Genomic DNA, 19,886 nt, shown 5'->3' on the forward strand with positions numbered 1-19,886 from the left:
TTCTTAATAGCTGCTTTTTCTCCATTGGTCTACAATCGCGTACATCTTTCACTTCTCATTGGTAATTTGTCAAGGATTGTTCATTACGTATCTCAAGTCTTAAATTATGGGTAATTTTCGCTTGATATATTGGGAAAGAAGATGACTCTATTTGAGTAGATAACTTTGACGTTGCACGCAAGGAAACTGCTCTCGAGGGCAGAAGAAGTGAAGGAGAATAGAAGCTTCTTGGTAAGTCATACCCATTTTCAGTTTTTTTTTTTCTCTGAAAACTTTAGTTTCCGAAAATCCCCACATATATCTTGCACCACGATTTTTTAGCTTTAATTTTGGAAAAAAAGTGTGAGTTATATTTGAGTAAATACGGTAATTTTTTTAGTTTTGAAATTCTTAAGTATGGATCACTGGTTAAAGACTGGATTTTATTTATTATTAATATTATTATTTTGATAAGGGTAATTTGATAAGCTACTTGGTAATAATGAAAATTAAAGAAGGGGTACATGGATATGAAGTTTCAAAAACACTGATCTATCCAAATATTTAGTCTGAAACATAGGTGTATGTTACACTGTTCATTTTCTTAAATTCCGTTTCAAATTTGGGTAGATGAAATAGTATGATATGTACTTACATTTTTTTTCAGCATCATTTCAATTTTGAATGTGAAACATATTGAGTGTATTGTGTATTCTGTGTTTAAGTGACTTTGGACAATTTTTGACTTTGTTTTTGATTGTGTACTTATTTTTGGATTTTTGATAGACAAATAAAATTTTAAAGGTAATAGTTTATAAATTATAAACATATTAATCAGAGGCGCATTTTGCTAAAATGCTAAAATCGCTAGTTGGGCAGCATACTTTACGTCTTACATTGCCCTCAATAATTATGGTTTACCTTTAATTATCAAATTTTCAAATTATTGTATAAATTATTTATAGTAAAAATCCATAGAAGGCAACTGTTTTAAATCAAATTTTTTAAAAATAAGATTTAATTGTTTTAAAACTCTTAAAAATAATAAATTAATTAACTTAAAATTAATAATTAATAGAAAAAGAATAATTTAAAAAATGAAACTGCAATTGAGCAACATCAGCTAAAATTACTCAAAAAAAGAACAAGAACACTGGATGCATGTTCTAAAACGTATAATATCGGTTATTAAATTTCTTGCAAAAGAAAACATAGCATTCATAGGAAGGTCAGATACTCTATATAGAAATAATAACAGAAAATATTTGAAACTGATTGAATTATTTCCCAAATTTGACAGCGTATTACAAAAACTTGTAGAATGCATAAAAAACAATGAAATTCACGTTCATTATTTAGGGAAATGATTACAAAACGAAATCATTAGTATATTGAGTAATGAAATTAAAAAAAAAAATTGTATCTAAAATAATGAACGCTAAGTATTTTTCAATGATTGTTGATTGCACCACTGATATTTCGCAGCAGGAGCAAATGACCTTAATTGTAAGATATGTTTCAATAAAAGAAGAAAAAAAATGAAGAAATCCAAGATATTATACAAATAGAGGAAAGATTTCTAGATTTTATTAAAATTAATAATACAACAGGAAGTGGCATGGCTGAAGTAATTTTAAAATTATTAGAAGAAAAAACTTAAGTATTCAAAATATCCATGGCCAGGGATATGACAACGGGTCAATGAAGGGGTACAAGCACTTTTAAGGAACCAAAATCCTGGAGCATGTTTTGTTCCGTGTTGTAAGCATTCCTTGAACTTGGTATTGAGCGATGCAGCAAGCTGCGATGTAGATACAGTTTTATTTTTTGACATTATTGAGTCAATCTATAATTTATTTTCTTCATCGAATCATCAATGGGAAGTTCTTCTAAACCACATCCAAAATTTTACTTTAAAACCTTTATGCACGATGAGATGGGAACGTCGCATTGACACTGTAAAAGCAATACAAAATCAAGTAAAAGAAATACATGAAGATTTAATTTTCATCACAGAAGATGACAGCTTAATTGAGCAACAAGGCATTAAAACAAAATTGGAAGCTAGTTCATCAGCAAAAAAAATTAATTCTTTCAAGTTTATATTTGGGACATTTGTTTGGTATGACATTCTAAGTGAATGTCAATGCATCTAGCAAACAATTTCAAAATACCTCTTGCAATATTATGGAATCCTTGAAATCATTTGATGTCACGAAAAAATTCTTAGAATAAAAGAAGAAAAAAAATGAAGAAATCCAAGATATTATACAAATAGAGGAAAGATTTCTAGATTTTATTAAAATTAATAATACAACAGGAAGTGGCATGGCTGAAGTAATTTTAAAATTATTAGAAGAAAAAACTTAAGTATTCAAAATATCCATGGCCAGGGATATGACAACGGGTCAATGAAGGGGTACAAGCACTTTTAAGGAACCAAAATCCTGGAGCATGTTTTGTTCCGTGTTGTAAGCATTCCTTGAACTTGGTATTGAGCGATGCAGCAAGCTGCGATGTAGATACAGTTTTATTTTTTGACATTATTGAGTCAATCTATAATTTATTTTCTTCATCGAATCATCAATGGGAAGTTCTTCTAAACCACATCCAAAATTTTACTTTAAAACCTTTATGCACGATGAGATGGGAACGTCGCATTGACACTGTAAAAGCAATACAAAATCAAGTAAAAGAAATACATGAAGATTTAATTTTCATCACAGAAGATGACAGCTTAATTGAGCAACAAGGCATTAAAACAAAATTGGAAGCTAGTTCATCAGCAAAAAAAATTAATTCTTTCAAGTTTATATTTGGGACATTTGTTTGGTATGACATTCTAAGTGAAGTCAATGCATCTAGCAAACAATTTCAAAATATCTCTTGCAATATTATGGAATCCTTGAAATCATTTGATGTCACGAAAAAATTCTTCTCATCATACAGAAATGAAAATAATTTTTTGAAAGTTAAGCATCAAGTCCATAACTTTGCTCTAAATATTGGATTAAATGCTGATTTCCCAACTAACGACAGCACACGAACTCTACATGTAAAAACTCAATTCAATTATGAATGTCCTGATGAATCAATTACTAATTTTGAGCGACAGTTTCAAATTAATTTTTTTAATGTAATTCTTAATTCAGCAATAACATTAATTACTAAGAGATTTGAACAGCTAAATAAATATGAATCAATTTTTGGGTTTCTCTTTTAACATTGGTAACTTAAAATTTGATAATTATACAGTAAAAAAAAGCTTGTTTCAACTTAGAAATTGTTCTGTCTGATGGTGATCAAAAAGATATTTCAGCAATAGATTTGATGAATTAAAAATATTGTCTCAGAGGATATGAAAGAATTATTCTCCCAAAGAAGTATTAAATTATATTTGTGCAAATAACTGAATGTCTTTTTTTTAATGTGTACACATCACTATGAATTCTTTTAACAATCCCAACTACAGCTGCAAGTGCAGAGTGCAGTTTTTTCTAAATTAAGACTTATTAAAAATTATTTGAGTCCACAATGTCCCAAGAGAAATTAGATGGCTTAGCCACTTTATCTATTGAAAGCGACATAGCTGAGACATTAGATCTAGAAGAAGTAGTAAAGTCTTTTTCTGAAATTAAGGTTAGAAAAGTTTCTTTTTTTTTTTGAATACTTAAAATTGTTAATTCTTAATTTAGATTTTTTTCATATTTGTTTGGCCATATTTAATGTGATTTATGTAATATTTATAAATTGTATTAAAATTATGTACTCATTATATAATAAACACAAAAATATTTTATTTATTTATCATTATTATTTATTTATTCACAATATATATATATATAATTTTTATATATACCTATACAATTTCGACCTAAAAGCAGAAAAAAAAATCTTGCCCACACTCAAAAATGTGCTTGGGCTGGTGTTGGTAGTCCACAATATGCAACCTTTTCAATCCAAAGGGCATAACCTTACATTTTGCAACATTAAGTTGACTATAATTATCCTTTGCCCATAATATAAATTTGTTTAAGTCGTGTCCAGACAGTTCATTGCAGGAAAATTAATCGCACAAAAATTCATCATAGATATATGTGAAAAAAAATTTCCCATATAAGAAATATTTTTTTTAAATTATATTTCTTTTGAAAACTATTTTTAACAAAAAATTAAGAAAATTTTTTTAAATTTAAGAAATGTTTTATATATTATTTAATATTTCGTTTATATTTAGCTTTTCGAAATTTTTATTCACCAATAAGTTATTCATCGTGGATATATGTGAAAAAAAAGAAATATTTCCCATATAAGAAATATTTAAAAAAATATTTTTTTAAAAAAATTAAAAAAATTTAAGACATATTTTAAAAATTTAAGAAATAGTGGGCCTGGTTGGCTGAGTGGATAGTGTATCTGTTCTCCATGGGACCCTTATTTAATAATAAGATGTGACACCTTTTTGCAACTCGTATATGAAATATGACTTCTGCATTACTTCAACCTTAGCATCACCTCTGGGTCTGGCTCCCACTGAAGAGACCTCAATAAAGGTCGAAACTGGTCTGGGTAGTGACCCTTCCCATAATGCATAGCATGTTGCAAGCAGATGTGCTCTGCATTATGAAAATTCACCACTCTCCACACAAACAATCTACTCCACACTTCCTTACTAACCACACACTCAATGTGACCCCTAAATCTAAATGCCAGCTTGGTTGGCCAAGTGGTTAGCGTATCTGCTCTCCAGCCAAAAGGCTGTGGGTTCGAATCCCACCGTGGGCATGGATGTTTGTGATTGTCTGTGAAAATAGTAGTGGTTGGCAGTAGATGGCGTTTGTGTAGTTGCAGCTCATTGTAGTTGGTGGATTGAGTGGTGGAGATAGAGCTGTAGAGTAGGTGCCCTCCCTCAATGAGTTCTTGGACTCCCGGAGGTGTCAAGTAATAATAATAATAATAACAATAATAAATGTGGGATACCTAGGCAAGTGAAGTCTTGGCTTCCTTTTATGAGTTGCCCCAGTCCCAAAAATACATCAGGTGCAAACTTTGTTTGCTTACACTAGGATAAAGGGTTAAATCAAGTATATAATTTCTTGGTATCTTTAATTTATGCCATTATTCATCTTGTACTTCCTCCAAAGTACTTTCTTTTTCCAGATTTCATACATAAGCTCCACATTCTTTCATTTTATACCTACCTTATTCAGCCTTTTGGCCTTCAACGTACAGTCACGCATTGATGCTGTTATGTATTTCTTTGTCAGTTCCCATGCAGCATTTATTTCCTTACTGCTCAACTGCTCATTCCATTTTATATTGCCAAGCTCTTCCTAAGCTTATCATAATCACCAGACTTATAATTCACATATATCCTTTCCTCACAAAAGTCTGCATATAACTACACAGGTAATTACTTCATGATCACTTTCCCCAACCAGAGAAAAGTGTGAAACCCTACTACAATTATATCCTCTGATGAAATGATAAAATCTAAAACTCTCAATCTTTGCATGCCATTCTTTATGTGCTGCCTGAGATAGTTATCTCTCAATAACTCGAAAAATTCATTTCCCTTATTCCCAAATGCTATCTCTTCATTCCAATCTATACCGCCGTAATAAAAATCACCCATAATAATTACCTTCCTTTGTTTCACTAATCTGATTTGTTTATACATTTCTTCATCACCACCCTCCACATTCCTAGGTGTAGAGCAACATCCAACTAAATATGTCTTCCACTCAACCTCCTTGTTACACCACACTGCCTCATAACCATTGCCACTATTTCTTTCTTTCATGACTACCTTGTGCGGACTCAATTCTGCTGGTATCATCATCAACGGAATTGAATCCACATAAGAATTGAGTCCACTCCCTTCTTGCCATTTCTATCCTCATGAAAAATACTGTACGCTTCCTTAAACGTGTGGACAGACTTATGTGTTCGTCGAACATGTTGTTTATTATTTTAACGGTATAATAGAACACAGAAACTAAGTAAATAATTAATTTATTAACTTGATGCTGATATTTCGCTGGTATTATAACCAGCATCTTCAGAGCACAAAAACACTTTGTCACAATACACGAGACTAAAACAACATGGTGTACATTAACAAAATTGTAGCAGCAACACAAAGACTAGAGTCCTGATTTTGGCACCCTCTATCTGAAAAAAAAAAAAAAAAAAAACTCTATCATATATTGCTGGAGTCCTAGAAAAGTGCTAGTTTTTCCTTAATATGACTGTCTCCCAGATCTTCGGCAAGTTAATACAGCCATATTTGTTGAGATTTGGGGTGTGTTTTAGGGCTTCTGTCGCCTCTAAGAACAATCTTTCTGATTTATATGGGTTTCTGTGTAGTACTTTTGTGTTTTTCCAGTTGATCCTGTGTGCAGGGGTATCCAGAGCATGGTCTGCTAGGCCCGACTTCCCATAATGATATTTCCGGATGTATCGTTTATGTTCGCTGATGCGGATATTCACAGTTCTTCCTGTTTGACCGTAGTAGGCTTGATTGCATGAGCAGGGTACTTGGTAGACTCCTGGATGTGATAAAGGAGGAATGCTGTCCTTGGGTGAGCGGATGAGGGTGGCTAATTTGCTACATGGTCTGAATGTAGTGCGTAGTTTATGTTTAATGAGAATTCTTGAGATCTTTTCGGATGTGCCTTTAATGTAAGGGATGGTGACTGTTTTGTTGTAGTTCTCTGTGGTGGATGGTGGGAGGGGTTTCTTAGGAGTGTTTAGTATTTTATTTATTTTTTGTGGATTGTAGCCGTTGGCCAAGAAGGTGTGCCGTAAGTGAGTCAGTTCAGCAGTAAGAGCCTTGTCATTTGAACAGATTGCTCTCGCTCTATGGGTTAGCGTTTTTAATATGCCATATTGTTGAGAAGGATGATGGTGTGATTGTTTGTGTAAGTATCTGCCTGTATGTGTGGGTTTTCTGAAAACTGAAAATGATAAGGAACCATTTGGGAGACGTGTGATGAGTGTATCCAGGAAGGGCAGACAGTTGTTGGCTTCCGGTTCCATAGTAAAGTGGATTTTTGGGTGTTGGCTATTTAAATGTGCTAAGAATGTTTTCAATGTCTCAGGGCCATGTGGCCAAATGGCAAGCACATCATCAACATAGCGTAGCCAAAGTGTTGGTTTGAGAGTGGCTGTATTGATTGCTTGTTTTTCCAGGTGTTCTATGTAAAAGTTGGCTAGGGGGGGGAGAAAGGGGGGAGCCCATGGCTGTCCCATCAATTTGTTTGTATATTTTCCCTTTCCATGTGAAATATCCTGCATGTATTGTGAATTTGAATAGTTCAAATATATCAGGGGGGAAGTGTGACTTCAGTAGATTGAGGGTTTCTATTAGTGGTACATTTGTGAATAGTGAAGTGATGTCAAAGCTTACTATTAAGTCTGAGCTTTTTAGGGTGAGGTGTTGTAAGATGCTTTTTAGGGGTGCTGAATTTTTGATAAAGGAGGGAGAATTGTTAGTGAGAGTGGCTAGTAGCTTTGCTAAATGTCTAGCCAGTTTGTATGTGGGACTATTTATACTGTCCACAATTGGGCGTAGGGGTGTGCCTGGTTTGTGAATTTTTGATGATCCATAGATCCTCGGTGTTCTAACATGGAAGGGTTTGAGTTTGTTAACTGTGTCTTTGGGCCAGGAAGTGACTTTTTTTAATAATTTTCGTGCCTTATTCTTTTGGGTGTTGGTGGGATTGCGATCTATAATTTTGTATGTTGACTGATCTTGTAATAGTGTGTGCATTTTGTTTTCATATGAAAACAAAATGCACACACTATTATGATATCATCTTTATTCAACCATGTTTCACTTATTCCAATGATTTTGGGGAAAATAAATTCAATCACTGAAACCATTTCATCCCCCTTATTTCTGATACTTCTGGCATTTGTAAACAAATACAGCAGCATTTGTTTACAAATGCCAGACATGCCCAATCACCTTTATTACCATTTACCATACATCTGTTCAGTCTGAATTTCCCCACCCACATTGAAATATACTCCATCTTCACATACACAATCACTGTCACTTTCAAAATCACTCTCCCAATGCCAAGTCTCCCTCTCCACCTGATCCACCCCCCCCCCCCACTGGTTCCCGGTTCCTCTTGCATTCCCATTCTGTTCCTCTTATACTACTACTACTACTGTTTCCACTGACAACCACTTCTGTCTCTTCAATACTACTCTCCTGATTTTTCCCTTTCTCTTTCCTCTGATCTCTTGCATGCATTACACACACACACACACTGTACTTCCATCCAGCAACACTTTATCCAGTACTCTCTCTCTCTCTCTCTCTCTCTCTCACTCCAAAGCCATTTAAATGCAACCCATCACCGCTGATTTTTCCCTTCCTCTATTTCCTCTGATCTCTTGCATGCATCACACACTGTACTTCCATCCAGCAACACTTTCTCCAGTACACTTACTCACTCACTCCAAAGCCATTTGGAGTCAGTGTACTGGAGAAATTAAGTAGAATTAAGTAGTAATTATTCATTCTTCCCTCAAACACATTCCATACATCCACAAACTGCACAACCTTGATCCTCATACAGCTCCACTAGCATACCATTCATGAGTTTGGCTTTCCATCACAACTCATCATCATCATCATACCTTGGGAACACATGAACAACCTTTCCTACTACACTGTTATCTTTCACTCTTCTCAATAGTCTCTTAATATTCATCCTCACATCCTTCTTATATCCACATAGATCATTTATCCCCACAATCATGACCAACTCTCTTGCTCGTTTCTTCGTCATGTTCAACCCCTCATTCACCTGAATAGGAAATATATTTCAACCTACTGGCCTCTATCTCATGCCAGACAGACTCAAATAAACTGCCCTCTTCATTCTAGTCCTCCTGATATACTTCTCTTTTTGGCTTGATTTATTCTGCTGTAATTATAATAATAATAATTATTATTATTAACCTCCCTACTGGCCAATGTGGATGAAATAGTGACACCAAATTGCACTTCTTATCCATGTTATTTAATGGGTTTTAGAGCTTCGTATCCAGATTTATCTCGACGTCTATAGACGTTGTGACCGGTTGGGGGGTTAAGTGAGTCCTTGGACTCACTTAGGTATGGGTATGGACTCATTGTGGGAGGGCTTACTTGGCTAAATACATCTCACCCTCTCCACTACTACTTAATACTACTACGACACAATCATCAAAGCCATCTACCACCCATCACCAACAACAGCATTTTTTGTCTATAAATTGTGTGTATTCTGAAGGCTGATTTGTCTGTATGCAGGATGAAAAACCCGAGTTTCCAGGATAAAAAACCCTGCTACCTCCATTAAGAGTGGCAAATTCACCTTCAATTGAAAAGCCATTTTAGGATACCCCTCATCACGATGAGAATTGAACCCAGGTCTTTTCCAACTAAAGTGCAGTTGGAAACTTTTTTATGCCAACATAATGTTTCTCCAATTGCACTATAGTGGCAGAAAAAAAAAAAATAATAATAAATTTAAAAAAAAAAACCATATAAGGATACCCCTCATCATGATGAGAATCAACCCCAGTTCTTTTCCATTCAAAGGGTGCAATGTTCTACTGTTCTTCCAATTGCACTACAGTGTGTGGGGGGGGAAGCAAAAAACAATACAAAAGACTTCTCAGATGCAGTTCAACTCATTCAAATATAATTAGCAAAACCTCTCAAAAATACTATACTCTTTTGCATTTGAGTCCTATGACTATATCATCCTATGTCAACCAAGTCTCACTAATTCCTACAACTTTTGGCTAAGCTAAACTAATCAATGCGCAAAACCTTTCATCCTTATTCCAAATACTTCTAGCATTAATATACAGAAACTGTAATACCCCTTTAATCCCACAACCTCCTTTACATCTTATGCTGATTATCGCTCTAAGAGAGTAACCATTACAATTTTGCAATGTGTCCCCTGAACTTCAGTGCCATATCTACCAAGATCTCCAGAATCCTCATCTCAAAATTCCTCCAACATGATATACCTCATTCCAAGTTCTCAGGCCAAAGTGCATGACTTTACACTGACATCTCCCTTCCTTCAACCCAACTAATTTAAATTTGTTCAAACAACATGCATCACATCAGAACTTCCCAATATTGGTCTTACTAATTTATCATCAACAAACAACTGAATATCTTCTCACAAACTCATATTCTATCATTTATATAGAGGAACTTTGGGTAATACAGAATGACATTTTGATTTCATAAGATAAAATGATAACTGTTAAAGGAAAACTAAATCTCTCTGTGATAAGATTAAACCCAGAATATTTTATCTCAATTGCTGTTTATGAAATTCCTTTCTCTTAAGAACATTTCTTTTTGGTTTCAAAAATACATTTCTGTGGGATAATATGGAATGGTATGGGTAATGTGAAATACTTTTTTTCCCATCCAAAACAATGAGCTATACATATTTTTATGAAGTTAAACTGAAAAAAAAAAAAAATCCTAGAAAAAATAACTAAAGCCTACTTGCAAACTTACAGCAGGATAATATGGAATACTTGAAAACTTTTCAGGTAATATGAAATTTCAACTATCCCATATTACCCAACACTGTCATTTTGAAATTACGTACGATTTAACCACAAACTGAGAGCCTAAAGAAATGTGAAATAGGCTGAAATTAAATTCATTATTTTCTATAGATAGCCAGGAGCAGTTAAGGATATGCAGTATACAGTTATGGATATCAATGTTGAAAAAAATTAAAGACTCATCTGTAAAATGTTTCAAAATATGAAAAATGAGAAAAAGCATGTCTTCTCAAGAGAAAAGTTCTAACAAGACTAATTCCTCAGAAATTGAGGGGGGAATAAAAGAGTTAATGGCTCCATTGAAGTTCATTAAACTGTGACACTTTATAGGCAAGAAAGAAACTATTAATACATGAAGTACACTGATCATAAAACAGAACTCTGAGATACCCCACTTGTTACATTCCTTTATTAGGATGTTGCACCTACCCAAATACACAACTTGTTGGCTGTCATCAGACAACCAAGCCACCAACTAACTATCCATCCCCCATTCTGCTCAATTCCGATAGTACTTTTCATTATTATTATTATTTTCACTATATAATTTAAGGAAATTACAACGTACTAGGATATACATTAAAATTAAATTTTAATATATTTCTATATTTCGGCAATGTCACGTTGCCATTTTCAAGAACGTAAGTACAAGACACGTGCACGCAGGCACAACAAACAGTAAGTGAGGAAGAAGTAGGAAGCTCATTATTTCTCCTAAAGTCCTGATGATGCCATCTAGAGGGGAAATGTTGATATTCTTGGGCTATTGGGCTGAAGGTCTACTGATGTAGGTTTCCCAAATTTAAGGAAGTCTCATGCAGCCAAATTTGTTGAGGTTTGGATCGTTTCTTAGGGCTGAAGCTGATTCCAAGAAAAGCCTTTCATATCTGTATTTGCTACGTGTATTATCCTGTCTTTCTTCCACCGTATTCTATGGCAGGTATCCAGATCATGGTCAGCAAGACCCGAGTGGCTGTATTGGTGAAACCGGATGTAGTCCTTATGTTCTGAAATTCTGATATTTGCTGTCCTGCCTGTTTGGCCAAAGTAGGACAGCCTTACAACCGCAAGGGACCTGGTATACACCAGGTAGGTCTAGGGGGGAAGGTTGGTCTTTAGTAGAGCGGATAAGGGATGCCAATTTTTTATATGGTCTGTAACAAGAAGTTAAGTTATGTTATTTTAGGATTTTTGTAATTTTTTCCGAGGTGCCTCGGATGTCTTGTACTTAAGTTCTTGAAAATGGCAACGTGACGTTGCTGAAATATAGAAATATATTAAAATTTAATTTTAATGTATATCCTAGTACGTTGTAATTTCCTTAAATTATATAGTGAAAATGCATAACCAACCTCTAAGCCTTTCCACGAGAATTATTATTATTATTATCCTAAGACCCCCCCCCCCCAGGGAGTAACAGACTCATCTAGGAGGTCCCTTTAGTCATAGACACAGCTATTCATACCACACCTTAAACACATTCAAATTATCTGCAGACACTTTCAGGAAATGCATTCCATCATTCACAACTCTCCATGCAAAAACCTGCTTCTCACTCCCTTGCTAACACCCTCCCTATACAACTTCCAGGGATGACCTCCTGTTCTCCTCCAATCTCCTACCATTTTATGAAAAACGTCTTCAATGTTAATCCTATAACAACCCCTAGCAACTTATACATCTCTATCATAACACTCGTCTTCCTCTTTTCCACTAAAATCTGCAAATTGCATCGTCTCAACCTTTCTGCATATTCAATATTCCAGAGATCAGAAACTATTTTGGTCAATCACCTCTGGATATTCTCCAACATCACTTGATATTTTTGAAAATCAAGTGACCAAATCTGATTGCAGTAGTCAATATGCAGCCTAATCACAGTCTTATATACTGGAACCAGAATCTCCTTACTTTTAAAAGTCAGTGTCCTCTGTCATTGCCAGAATTCATTGTGCTGTTCTCACAATTTTGGCAATATATCCTCTAAATTTTAGATCTGTATCCACCAAAACCTCAAAATCTCTTATTTACTCCACCTCCAACAATATATCTACACCAAGAGTAAATTCTAAATTCCATCTTTGTTTTCGAAATTTTATACCTTATATTTTGCAACATTGAACAGGTATCCTCATTCCCATGCTCATTGACTCATTTTGAAATTACATATGACATAACCACAAATAGTCTATTCAAGTCCTCTTGTAAGGCCACAACAGCTGCTCTACTCCTCACATTTCATCCCAACTTTGCATCATCTGCAAACAACTGTATATCCCCATTCAAATCTTCCCCAATATCATTAACATACAAGTTAAACAGCAATGCCCCTAAAACAGACCCCTGAGGCACACCACTAGTGACTTTCCTCTTGTGGAATATTGCTCCCCCATACACAACTTGTTGATACCTATCAGCCAGCCAATCTCTAATCCAATGCACTAGTCTAATATCCAACCCCATCTGCTCTAGTTTGACAAACAATTTATCATGAGGTAATCTATCAAAAACCTCTGCAAAGTCTAAGTATACTTTTGTGTATTCATCTCCTACATTCAATGCTGCTGTCACCTTCTTGTAGTAAGAAAGTATATTACTAAAACATGACCTCCCTTTAGCAAATCTGTGCTTGCTGTCCATCAAAGATAATACCATTGTTGACAACCTAATTCTGAATACTGATTCTTGCAGTCTTTTCAACACTTTAACCACAACAACTGACACAGAGATTGGCCTATAATTTGATGCTTGAATGTAAGACTGATATTAAACAAATATATCAAAGCAGATGTCAACTCGCTGGCACATTCCTTCAAATACATGGTGATATCATCAAGTCCCACAGCCTTTTTAATATCGTGTTTGCTTAATTCCCTATATACTTCTTCCTCACTCATAGTCATGACTTATTTTTCACGGTATTAACACCACAAACACTTTTATCAACAAAGATGTTTTATTAACACTTATATTTCGCTGATTTTCAACTCAGCATCATCAGAGCACAACACACATGTAAATGCGATAGTGAGTGAGTGAAACAATATAATTGCAAAAGACAAAAGATCTAAAGTCCTATTTTTGGCACCCTCTAATGAAAAAAAAAAAAAACAGCAGTTATCCAGGAGTTTTTCTTAGGATAACCGTCTCCCAAATTTTTGGCAAATTAATGCAACCATATTTGTTAAGGTTGGGAGAATTCTTCAAAGCCATTGCTGACTCAAAAAATAATCTTTCAGATCTATAATGACTCCTAAATAGCACATTCGTTTTCCTCCATCTAATCCTGTGTGAAGGAGTGTCCAAAGCGTGGTCTGCCAGTCCCGACTTGCCATAGTAATAGTAGCGAATGTATCTTTCATGTTCTTCCAGGCGGATGTTCACTGATCTTCCTGTTTGTCCATAATAGGCCAAGTCACAGTCACATGGAACTTCATACACTCCTGGGTGTGCTAAAGGGTGAAGCTTATCCTTAGGCGAGCAGATCAGATTACTCTGCCCTCCCCTAATACACAAGAATACAACATGACCATTTCTATTCCCTATATCAGAGGTACATCGGAAAAGATAGCCAAAGTATTGTTGAAACATGGCCTTCCCACCACCTTCAAACCTCATGTCAAGCTGACAACTCTGATCCGCTCGCCTAAGGATTACCATGAAAAATAAGTCATGAATAACCATCAACACCTAAGCTTATCTGTTAGATTCACTCACAGTCAGTTTATCCTCCTCATTCATCCACTGTTCTCAAACTCTCCATGATATCATATTCACAAAGATTATTATTATTATTGGAAGACCTTTATGGACTACTCATTCAATATCTCGACTATATCCTCTGCAGCAGTTATCCTTCTACCATTTCTACAATCAATGCCATCCTACCATAATTGTTCTCATTTTTGCAGGTTACATATTGAAAGAACTCCCTGCTTCTCATACTGAACTTTTCCTATCCTTGCCAACTGACCCACCCCTCGTTGCTTGTGTGTTACTTTATATTCCTGATGGAATTGATTATTAACAATCCTCTTGTGTTGCCTCCATAAAGTTCCTCTGTTGGAGAAACTCTACTAGAAGTCACCCATCAAAGGATTTCAAACTTCAAGACCTTACATTTAGATGCATTAAACTGCAAACCCTATTCATTTGACCTACCCATCTGTCCAACTTTTCAAATCCTGAAAAGCTACCACATCTATTACTAATAAACTTTCTCAGCTGCACATCATATACAAACAACTGAATATCATCCTCTATTGCAATCCACTGACAATGTCATGGATGTAAAGATTAAACAATATGGATCCTAAAACTGAGCCCTGAGAGACTCCACTTGTAATCTTTTGTCTCCTTGATACTGATCCCTCATGCACAACTTTCTGATATCTATCAGATGGCCAATTCCCAATCCAATTAACTAACCTGACATTGTACCTCATACGCATTGTTGTAACTTAATTATCAATTTATCACATGGCACCCTGTCAAATGCATTTGTAAAATAAAAAAATAAAAAAACAGATGGCAGTATATGCCTTTCCCTCATCAATTGCTTTTGTTACTTTGTTGTAAAAGGCAATTAGATAACTAAAACAAGAGTGCCCTTTAACAAATCCATCATGATCCTCACAAAATCTTAACAACTAAAGAAGAAATACAAACTGTGCTATAGTTTGACACCTTCATTCTACCACTGCTTGTATGCAATGGGAAAATCTTATCCACCTTCCACTCCTTGGGCACTTTTCCCATAGTCATACTCTCACAGTAAACCAGGTCAACAGAGCTGTTGGTTATTAGCACATTCTCTCAAAACTTATGGCAAAATCCCATCCACTCCCATTGCTTTATTGGCATTAAAAGTACTAAGTATTTGTAACACACTCACTTTTTGGACTTCTGGACTTTAAACTCCTCCACCCCTCTAGCAATAAAACCATTCTTCCAGGATTAAATATCCCAATAAAGTGATCATTAAATAACTCCAATATTTGCATCAGTCACTCTGCTTTTACTCTCCCATTTTCATCAAACAATGTTAATCTTGCACAATCATTTCTATTCCACTGAGCACATAATGAAATATCCTTGGATCTCAGGGCTAGTTATTACTATTTTATTATTATTAATACCCCAAGACCCTATGGAGTCAAAGCCTCATCTAGGAGGTCCTTTTATCATACACACAGCTCATCATACCGTGTCTTAAACACACTCAATTCTCTGCAGACACAACACTCTCAGGCAAGGGATTCCAATCATTCACAACCCTGCATGCAAAAAACCTTATGTGAGCCCTTCTTCGTTGGAATTTGCAGAAAACTAAGCATGGCTAGATAAAGCACCGGCTCATGTCTGTTGTAATTTATGCCACTTTGATGTTCCTCGATGCAAAGTTCAATTGATTTTTCTGTCTGGCCAAAGTATAGTTTACTAGAATTGCAGAAAATCTGGTAGATGCCAGGATATTTGATGTTGTTAAGTCTAATCTTCAGCCGACTTAAAAGGGAACGTAGCTTTGGTAGTTTCATCTTTTTGATGTGACAGAGCTGATGTAAGGAATAGAAATGTTCCCTTTAAAAATTTAGTATCTTCATTGCGGTGAGGGAGAGGACTGAACAGGAATTTGTTGATAGTTTTCACAGAGTAGCCATTTAATTGAAATGCAGTAAGAAGGAGATTGAGTTCATAGTTAAGTTCTTCCTCATCAGAAAGCAGCAAGCAAGTCCGATGTCCAAGGTAGAAATAATTCCGAATTTTAGTAGAGGATAGTGGTGGGAGTGAGCATGAAGATACCTGTCCATATGGGTAGGTTTTCTGTAAATAGAAATCTTGAATTTACCTGCTGGACAGGTCAGTTTGACATTCAGAAAAGACAGAGAACTGCTGGCTTCCAACTCTACTGTAAACTTTATGTTAGGATGTATATTATTCAGGAGGTCTTGGAAGTTCTGGAAGATTCAAGGCCATGTTCCCAAAATAAAAAGATGTTGTCAATGTAACATTTCCAAATCTTTGGTTGTAAAGGAAAGGATGAGATAGCCTTTTCTTCAAAATCTTCTAGGTAGATGTTAACAAGTACTGGAAATAAAGGGTCTCCCATTGCTAGCCCCGAATTTTTGTTTGTAGATTGTGTTTTCAAATTTGAAGTAACCAGAATTTACACAGTGTGTCAATAAGGCTATAAAATTTTATTTCTTAAATTTTATTTCTTAAATTTTATTTCTATAAAATGTTTCTCCAGCAAATCTTCATCCTTTATCAAAAACTCAACGGATTTTGTCTCCAGCCTTAAGAATATCACCATCAAAGACACAGAAATCATGGCCAGTTTCAACATAATTTCTTTATTTACAAATGTTCCTACAGAGGAAGTTCTTTCACTATTAAAAGACAAAGTATCTAAGAAGATCTAGCCTTAGAGTTCTTTTTTAAACTCATCAAGGCTTGAACCTTAACAGTAATTTGCTAATGCATTTTGTACTGTATTAGAGCCAGTTCCTGTAAGGTTATCTCACTGGTTATTTCTATATTTTTGCACCTGAAGAAGTCTGTGAAAGATGAAACTAGTCGTGTGAATAAAATCTACCTTTATTATTTTTTAATTCTCGATGTTCTAGTCATTAAATACTAAATAACATATACTCAAACCAAGTAAATCAATCTATAAACACACACATCCATATATACCAGGTGATCCAAAAGTCACAGAAAAAGTAAAAATTCAATAATTCGAAAAGTATAGACAGTAGCACAATGCAGTTTTCACAGAAATGCATAGAAAGACATGGGATTTTTTTTTAATAACGAAAAATTTTATTGCCAGAATAGTTACATTTGTCACTGATAGGTGGCACTGTAGCAGTCCCGGAGCTGCTACCTGTCACTATTTAAACCGTGAGGTAGTAAATAGTGACAGGTAAATTTCAGATGTAGTGAATACTGAAGTTAAACTTTCAGCATTTAATGTTTATTACTGAAGTTAAACGTTCTGCCAAGGTGAGGCATGTTATCGTTACAAGATAAAGCACTTTTAGTTAAGCTGTATTATCAGAACTCCGAATGTGTAAGTGTGGCTTTGCGCACCTGTTGTTCGATGCAGGGTATTAGAAGTGGAAAGGGACCGATGTCCTGTTCCTCACTGATAGCTATGATGAAAAGGTTTGAGGACACTGGCAGTTTTTGGAAGCATGTGCAAGAAGCAGGAGAACCAAAAAAACTATTGCGGTTATGCCCGAGGTCGAACATGAGACCAACACATGGGGAATGCAGTGCGCGTGAAATTTCAAGACGAACTGGCATTTCGTATGGGACTGTGCGGCGATCACTCAGGATCATCCTCAAGAGGTATTCTTACAAAATCCAACACGTACAGGAACTGAAACCAACCGATTTCGAGAGATGTCATGAATTTGCAAATTGAGCTTTTCAACAGATGGAAAACAATGCGGACTGGCTGTCAAATGTCCTGACAAGGTGCACTTTTTGCTTAATGGAAGTGTAAATGCGCACAATTGCCACATCTGGGTGAGAGAGAAACCACACACAATTGTGGGAACCCCTTTGCATCAGCCAAAGGTGAAAGCATGGTGTGGATTCACTGCGTCATTAATTATAAGTCCCTTTTTTTTTGAGGAAGTCCACAGCGGTACATTTCGAACTGTTTCTGTCATAGGCGAGCATTATGCAGCGCTTTTAAAGACAGCATCATTCCCTCCTGGCAAGAGAGGCAAGCACTCCATAGTGTAATATTCATGCAGGATGGAGCACCTCCACATATCACAGGTCCTGTCCAGCACCTGCTGCGATCGACATTTGGCGATGACTGTGTCCTCAGTCGCTCTTTCCCGCAAGAATGGCCACCAAGATCTCCAGACCTTACATCTTGTGACTTTTGGTTATTGGGCTACTTGAAGTGACAAGTGTACAGAGGTCGGCCGACGTCATTGGCCATGTTGAAAGAAGCTATTCGCCATCATGTGACAGGAATGACAGCTGAAACCCTCTTCGATGCTGTGCAGGGTGTCGGGCCACATCTGACATCCATTCTCATGAATGATGGCCGTCACATTGAACATCTGTAATCCTAGCTGCGTTGCAAACTGTGCTGCACCACTGCACAAACTACTGACACAACTGAAGCACCACATGTCGGTGGCAAATGTAACTATTCTTCTAATAAAATTTTTCGTTATTAAAAAAAAAATCCCATGTCTTTCTGTGCATTTCTGTGAAACGTCGTTCTACTGTCTATACTTTTTGAATTATTACTTTTTCTGTTACTTTTGGGTCACTCAGTATATATATAAAGCTAGTCTCATATTGGTGTTTTCTCTTGGAAACTCAAGTTTCTCATTCTGCAAAAAAAGAACCAACCAAAGAGCACACACACACACCATTACTATACATAATATATTTACCTTATTGCCTTAATATATTTTCTCCCTCTCTCTCTCTCCATATATATATATATATATATATATATATATATATGGAGAGAGAGAGAGAGAGAGAGAGAGTGGAGGACCCTCCAGACTACTGAAGAGCACTACATGAATGCATATTTAGTTGAAAATATATAAAATCTTTGCATATATTGGGTGATAATGCTTCCTAACAAACATTTATGTCTAACGGACATGTTAATTTATGAATATATTTCAGCATGGATACTACAAGGTAATATCCATGTTTCTAATTCTAACTTTCTTTCTATTCATAAATACTGAATTTATTAACCACTGTTTCAGATGCCTTAATTTTTTTAAAGCATTCTTTCTGATTATTTTAAAACTTACTTCATCATCAGCTAATTCAGTATGTAATCTTCTTTTCCTTCCAGCTGACCGCAGCACAGTTACTAATCCTCGCAGGCCAAAATCATAGTGAAATTGTTTGGATAATTGTTGTGTTGCCAAAGAGTAAAGAGAATTAACTTTTTTAGCCAATGGCTGTTTTGGGGAAGGAAAAACATATTAAGTAACATTATTTTTTTTCTATGTTAAAAAAGTAAAATTTCTATGTTAACAAATAAAACAATTCACCTTAACATTTTGATCACTAACTGGCAAGTGAAACATCATATGTATACGATGCTTCACTTCACACCGTAATATGCTATGTCTTTCTCTATGATATTAATCCTTTTTCAATGGAGAGGCTGTTTCTATGGGGTACTATTTAGTACCCCATACCAATAGTACTTGCCTTCCAACAGGCATTTGGAAGGCAGGTGCTATTTTCAAAACAAATTTTCTGAAAGAATGCATAAAAAAAGAAAATGTTGAGGAAGGAAT

General features: G+C 35.4%; 1 protein-coding gene across 1 annotated transcript in view; it reads right to left on the bottom strand.

Annotated features, from left to right (window-relative positions):
- The window catches only part of kl-2 (dynein heavy chain 2, axonemal kl-2), a 1,497,432-nt gene that overhangs the window by 1,286,297 nt on the left and 191,249 nt on the right, over positions 1-19,886 (bottom strand). Inside the window, exon 11 of the mRNA XM_090414156.1 lies at positions 19,389-19,541. Within this exon, the coding sequence (XP_090270282.1) occupies positions 19,389-19,541 (153 nt within the window). The remainder of the gene's footprint in view (positions 1-19,388; positions 19,542-19,886) is intronic.

The sequence above is a fragment of the Typopeltis vanoorti genome, chromosome 24, assembly GCF_054136105.1.
Source record: "Typopeltis vanoorti isolate ZY-2024b chromosome 24, IOZ_Tvanoo_1.0, whole genome shotgun sequence".
Taxonomy (NCBI): Eukaryota; Metazoa; Arthropoda; class Arachnida; order Uropygi; family Thelyphonidae; genus Typopeltis; species Typopeltis vanoorti.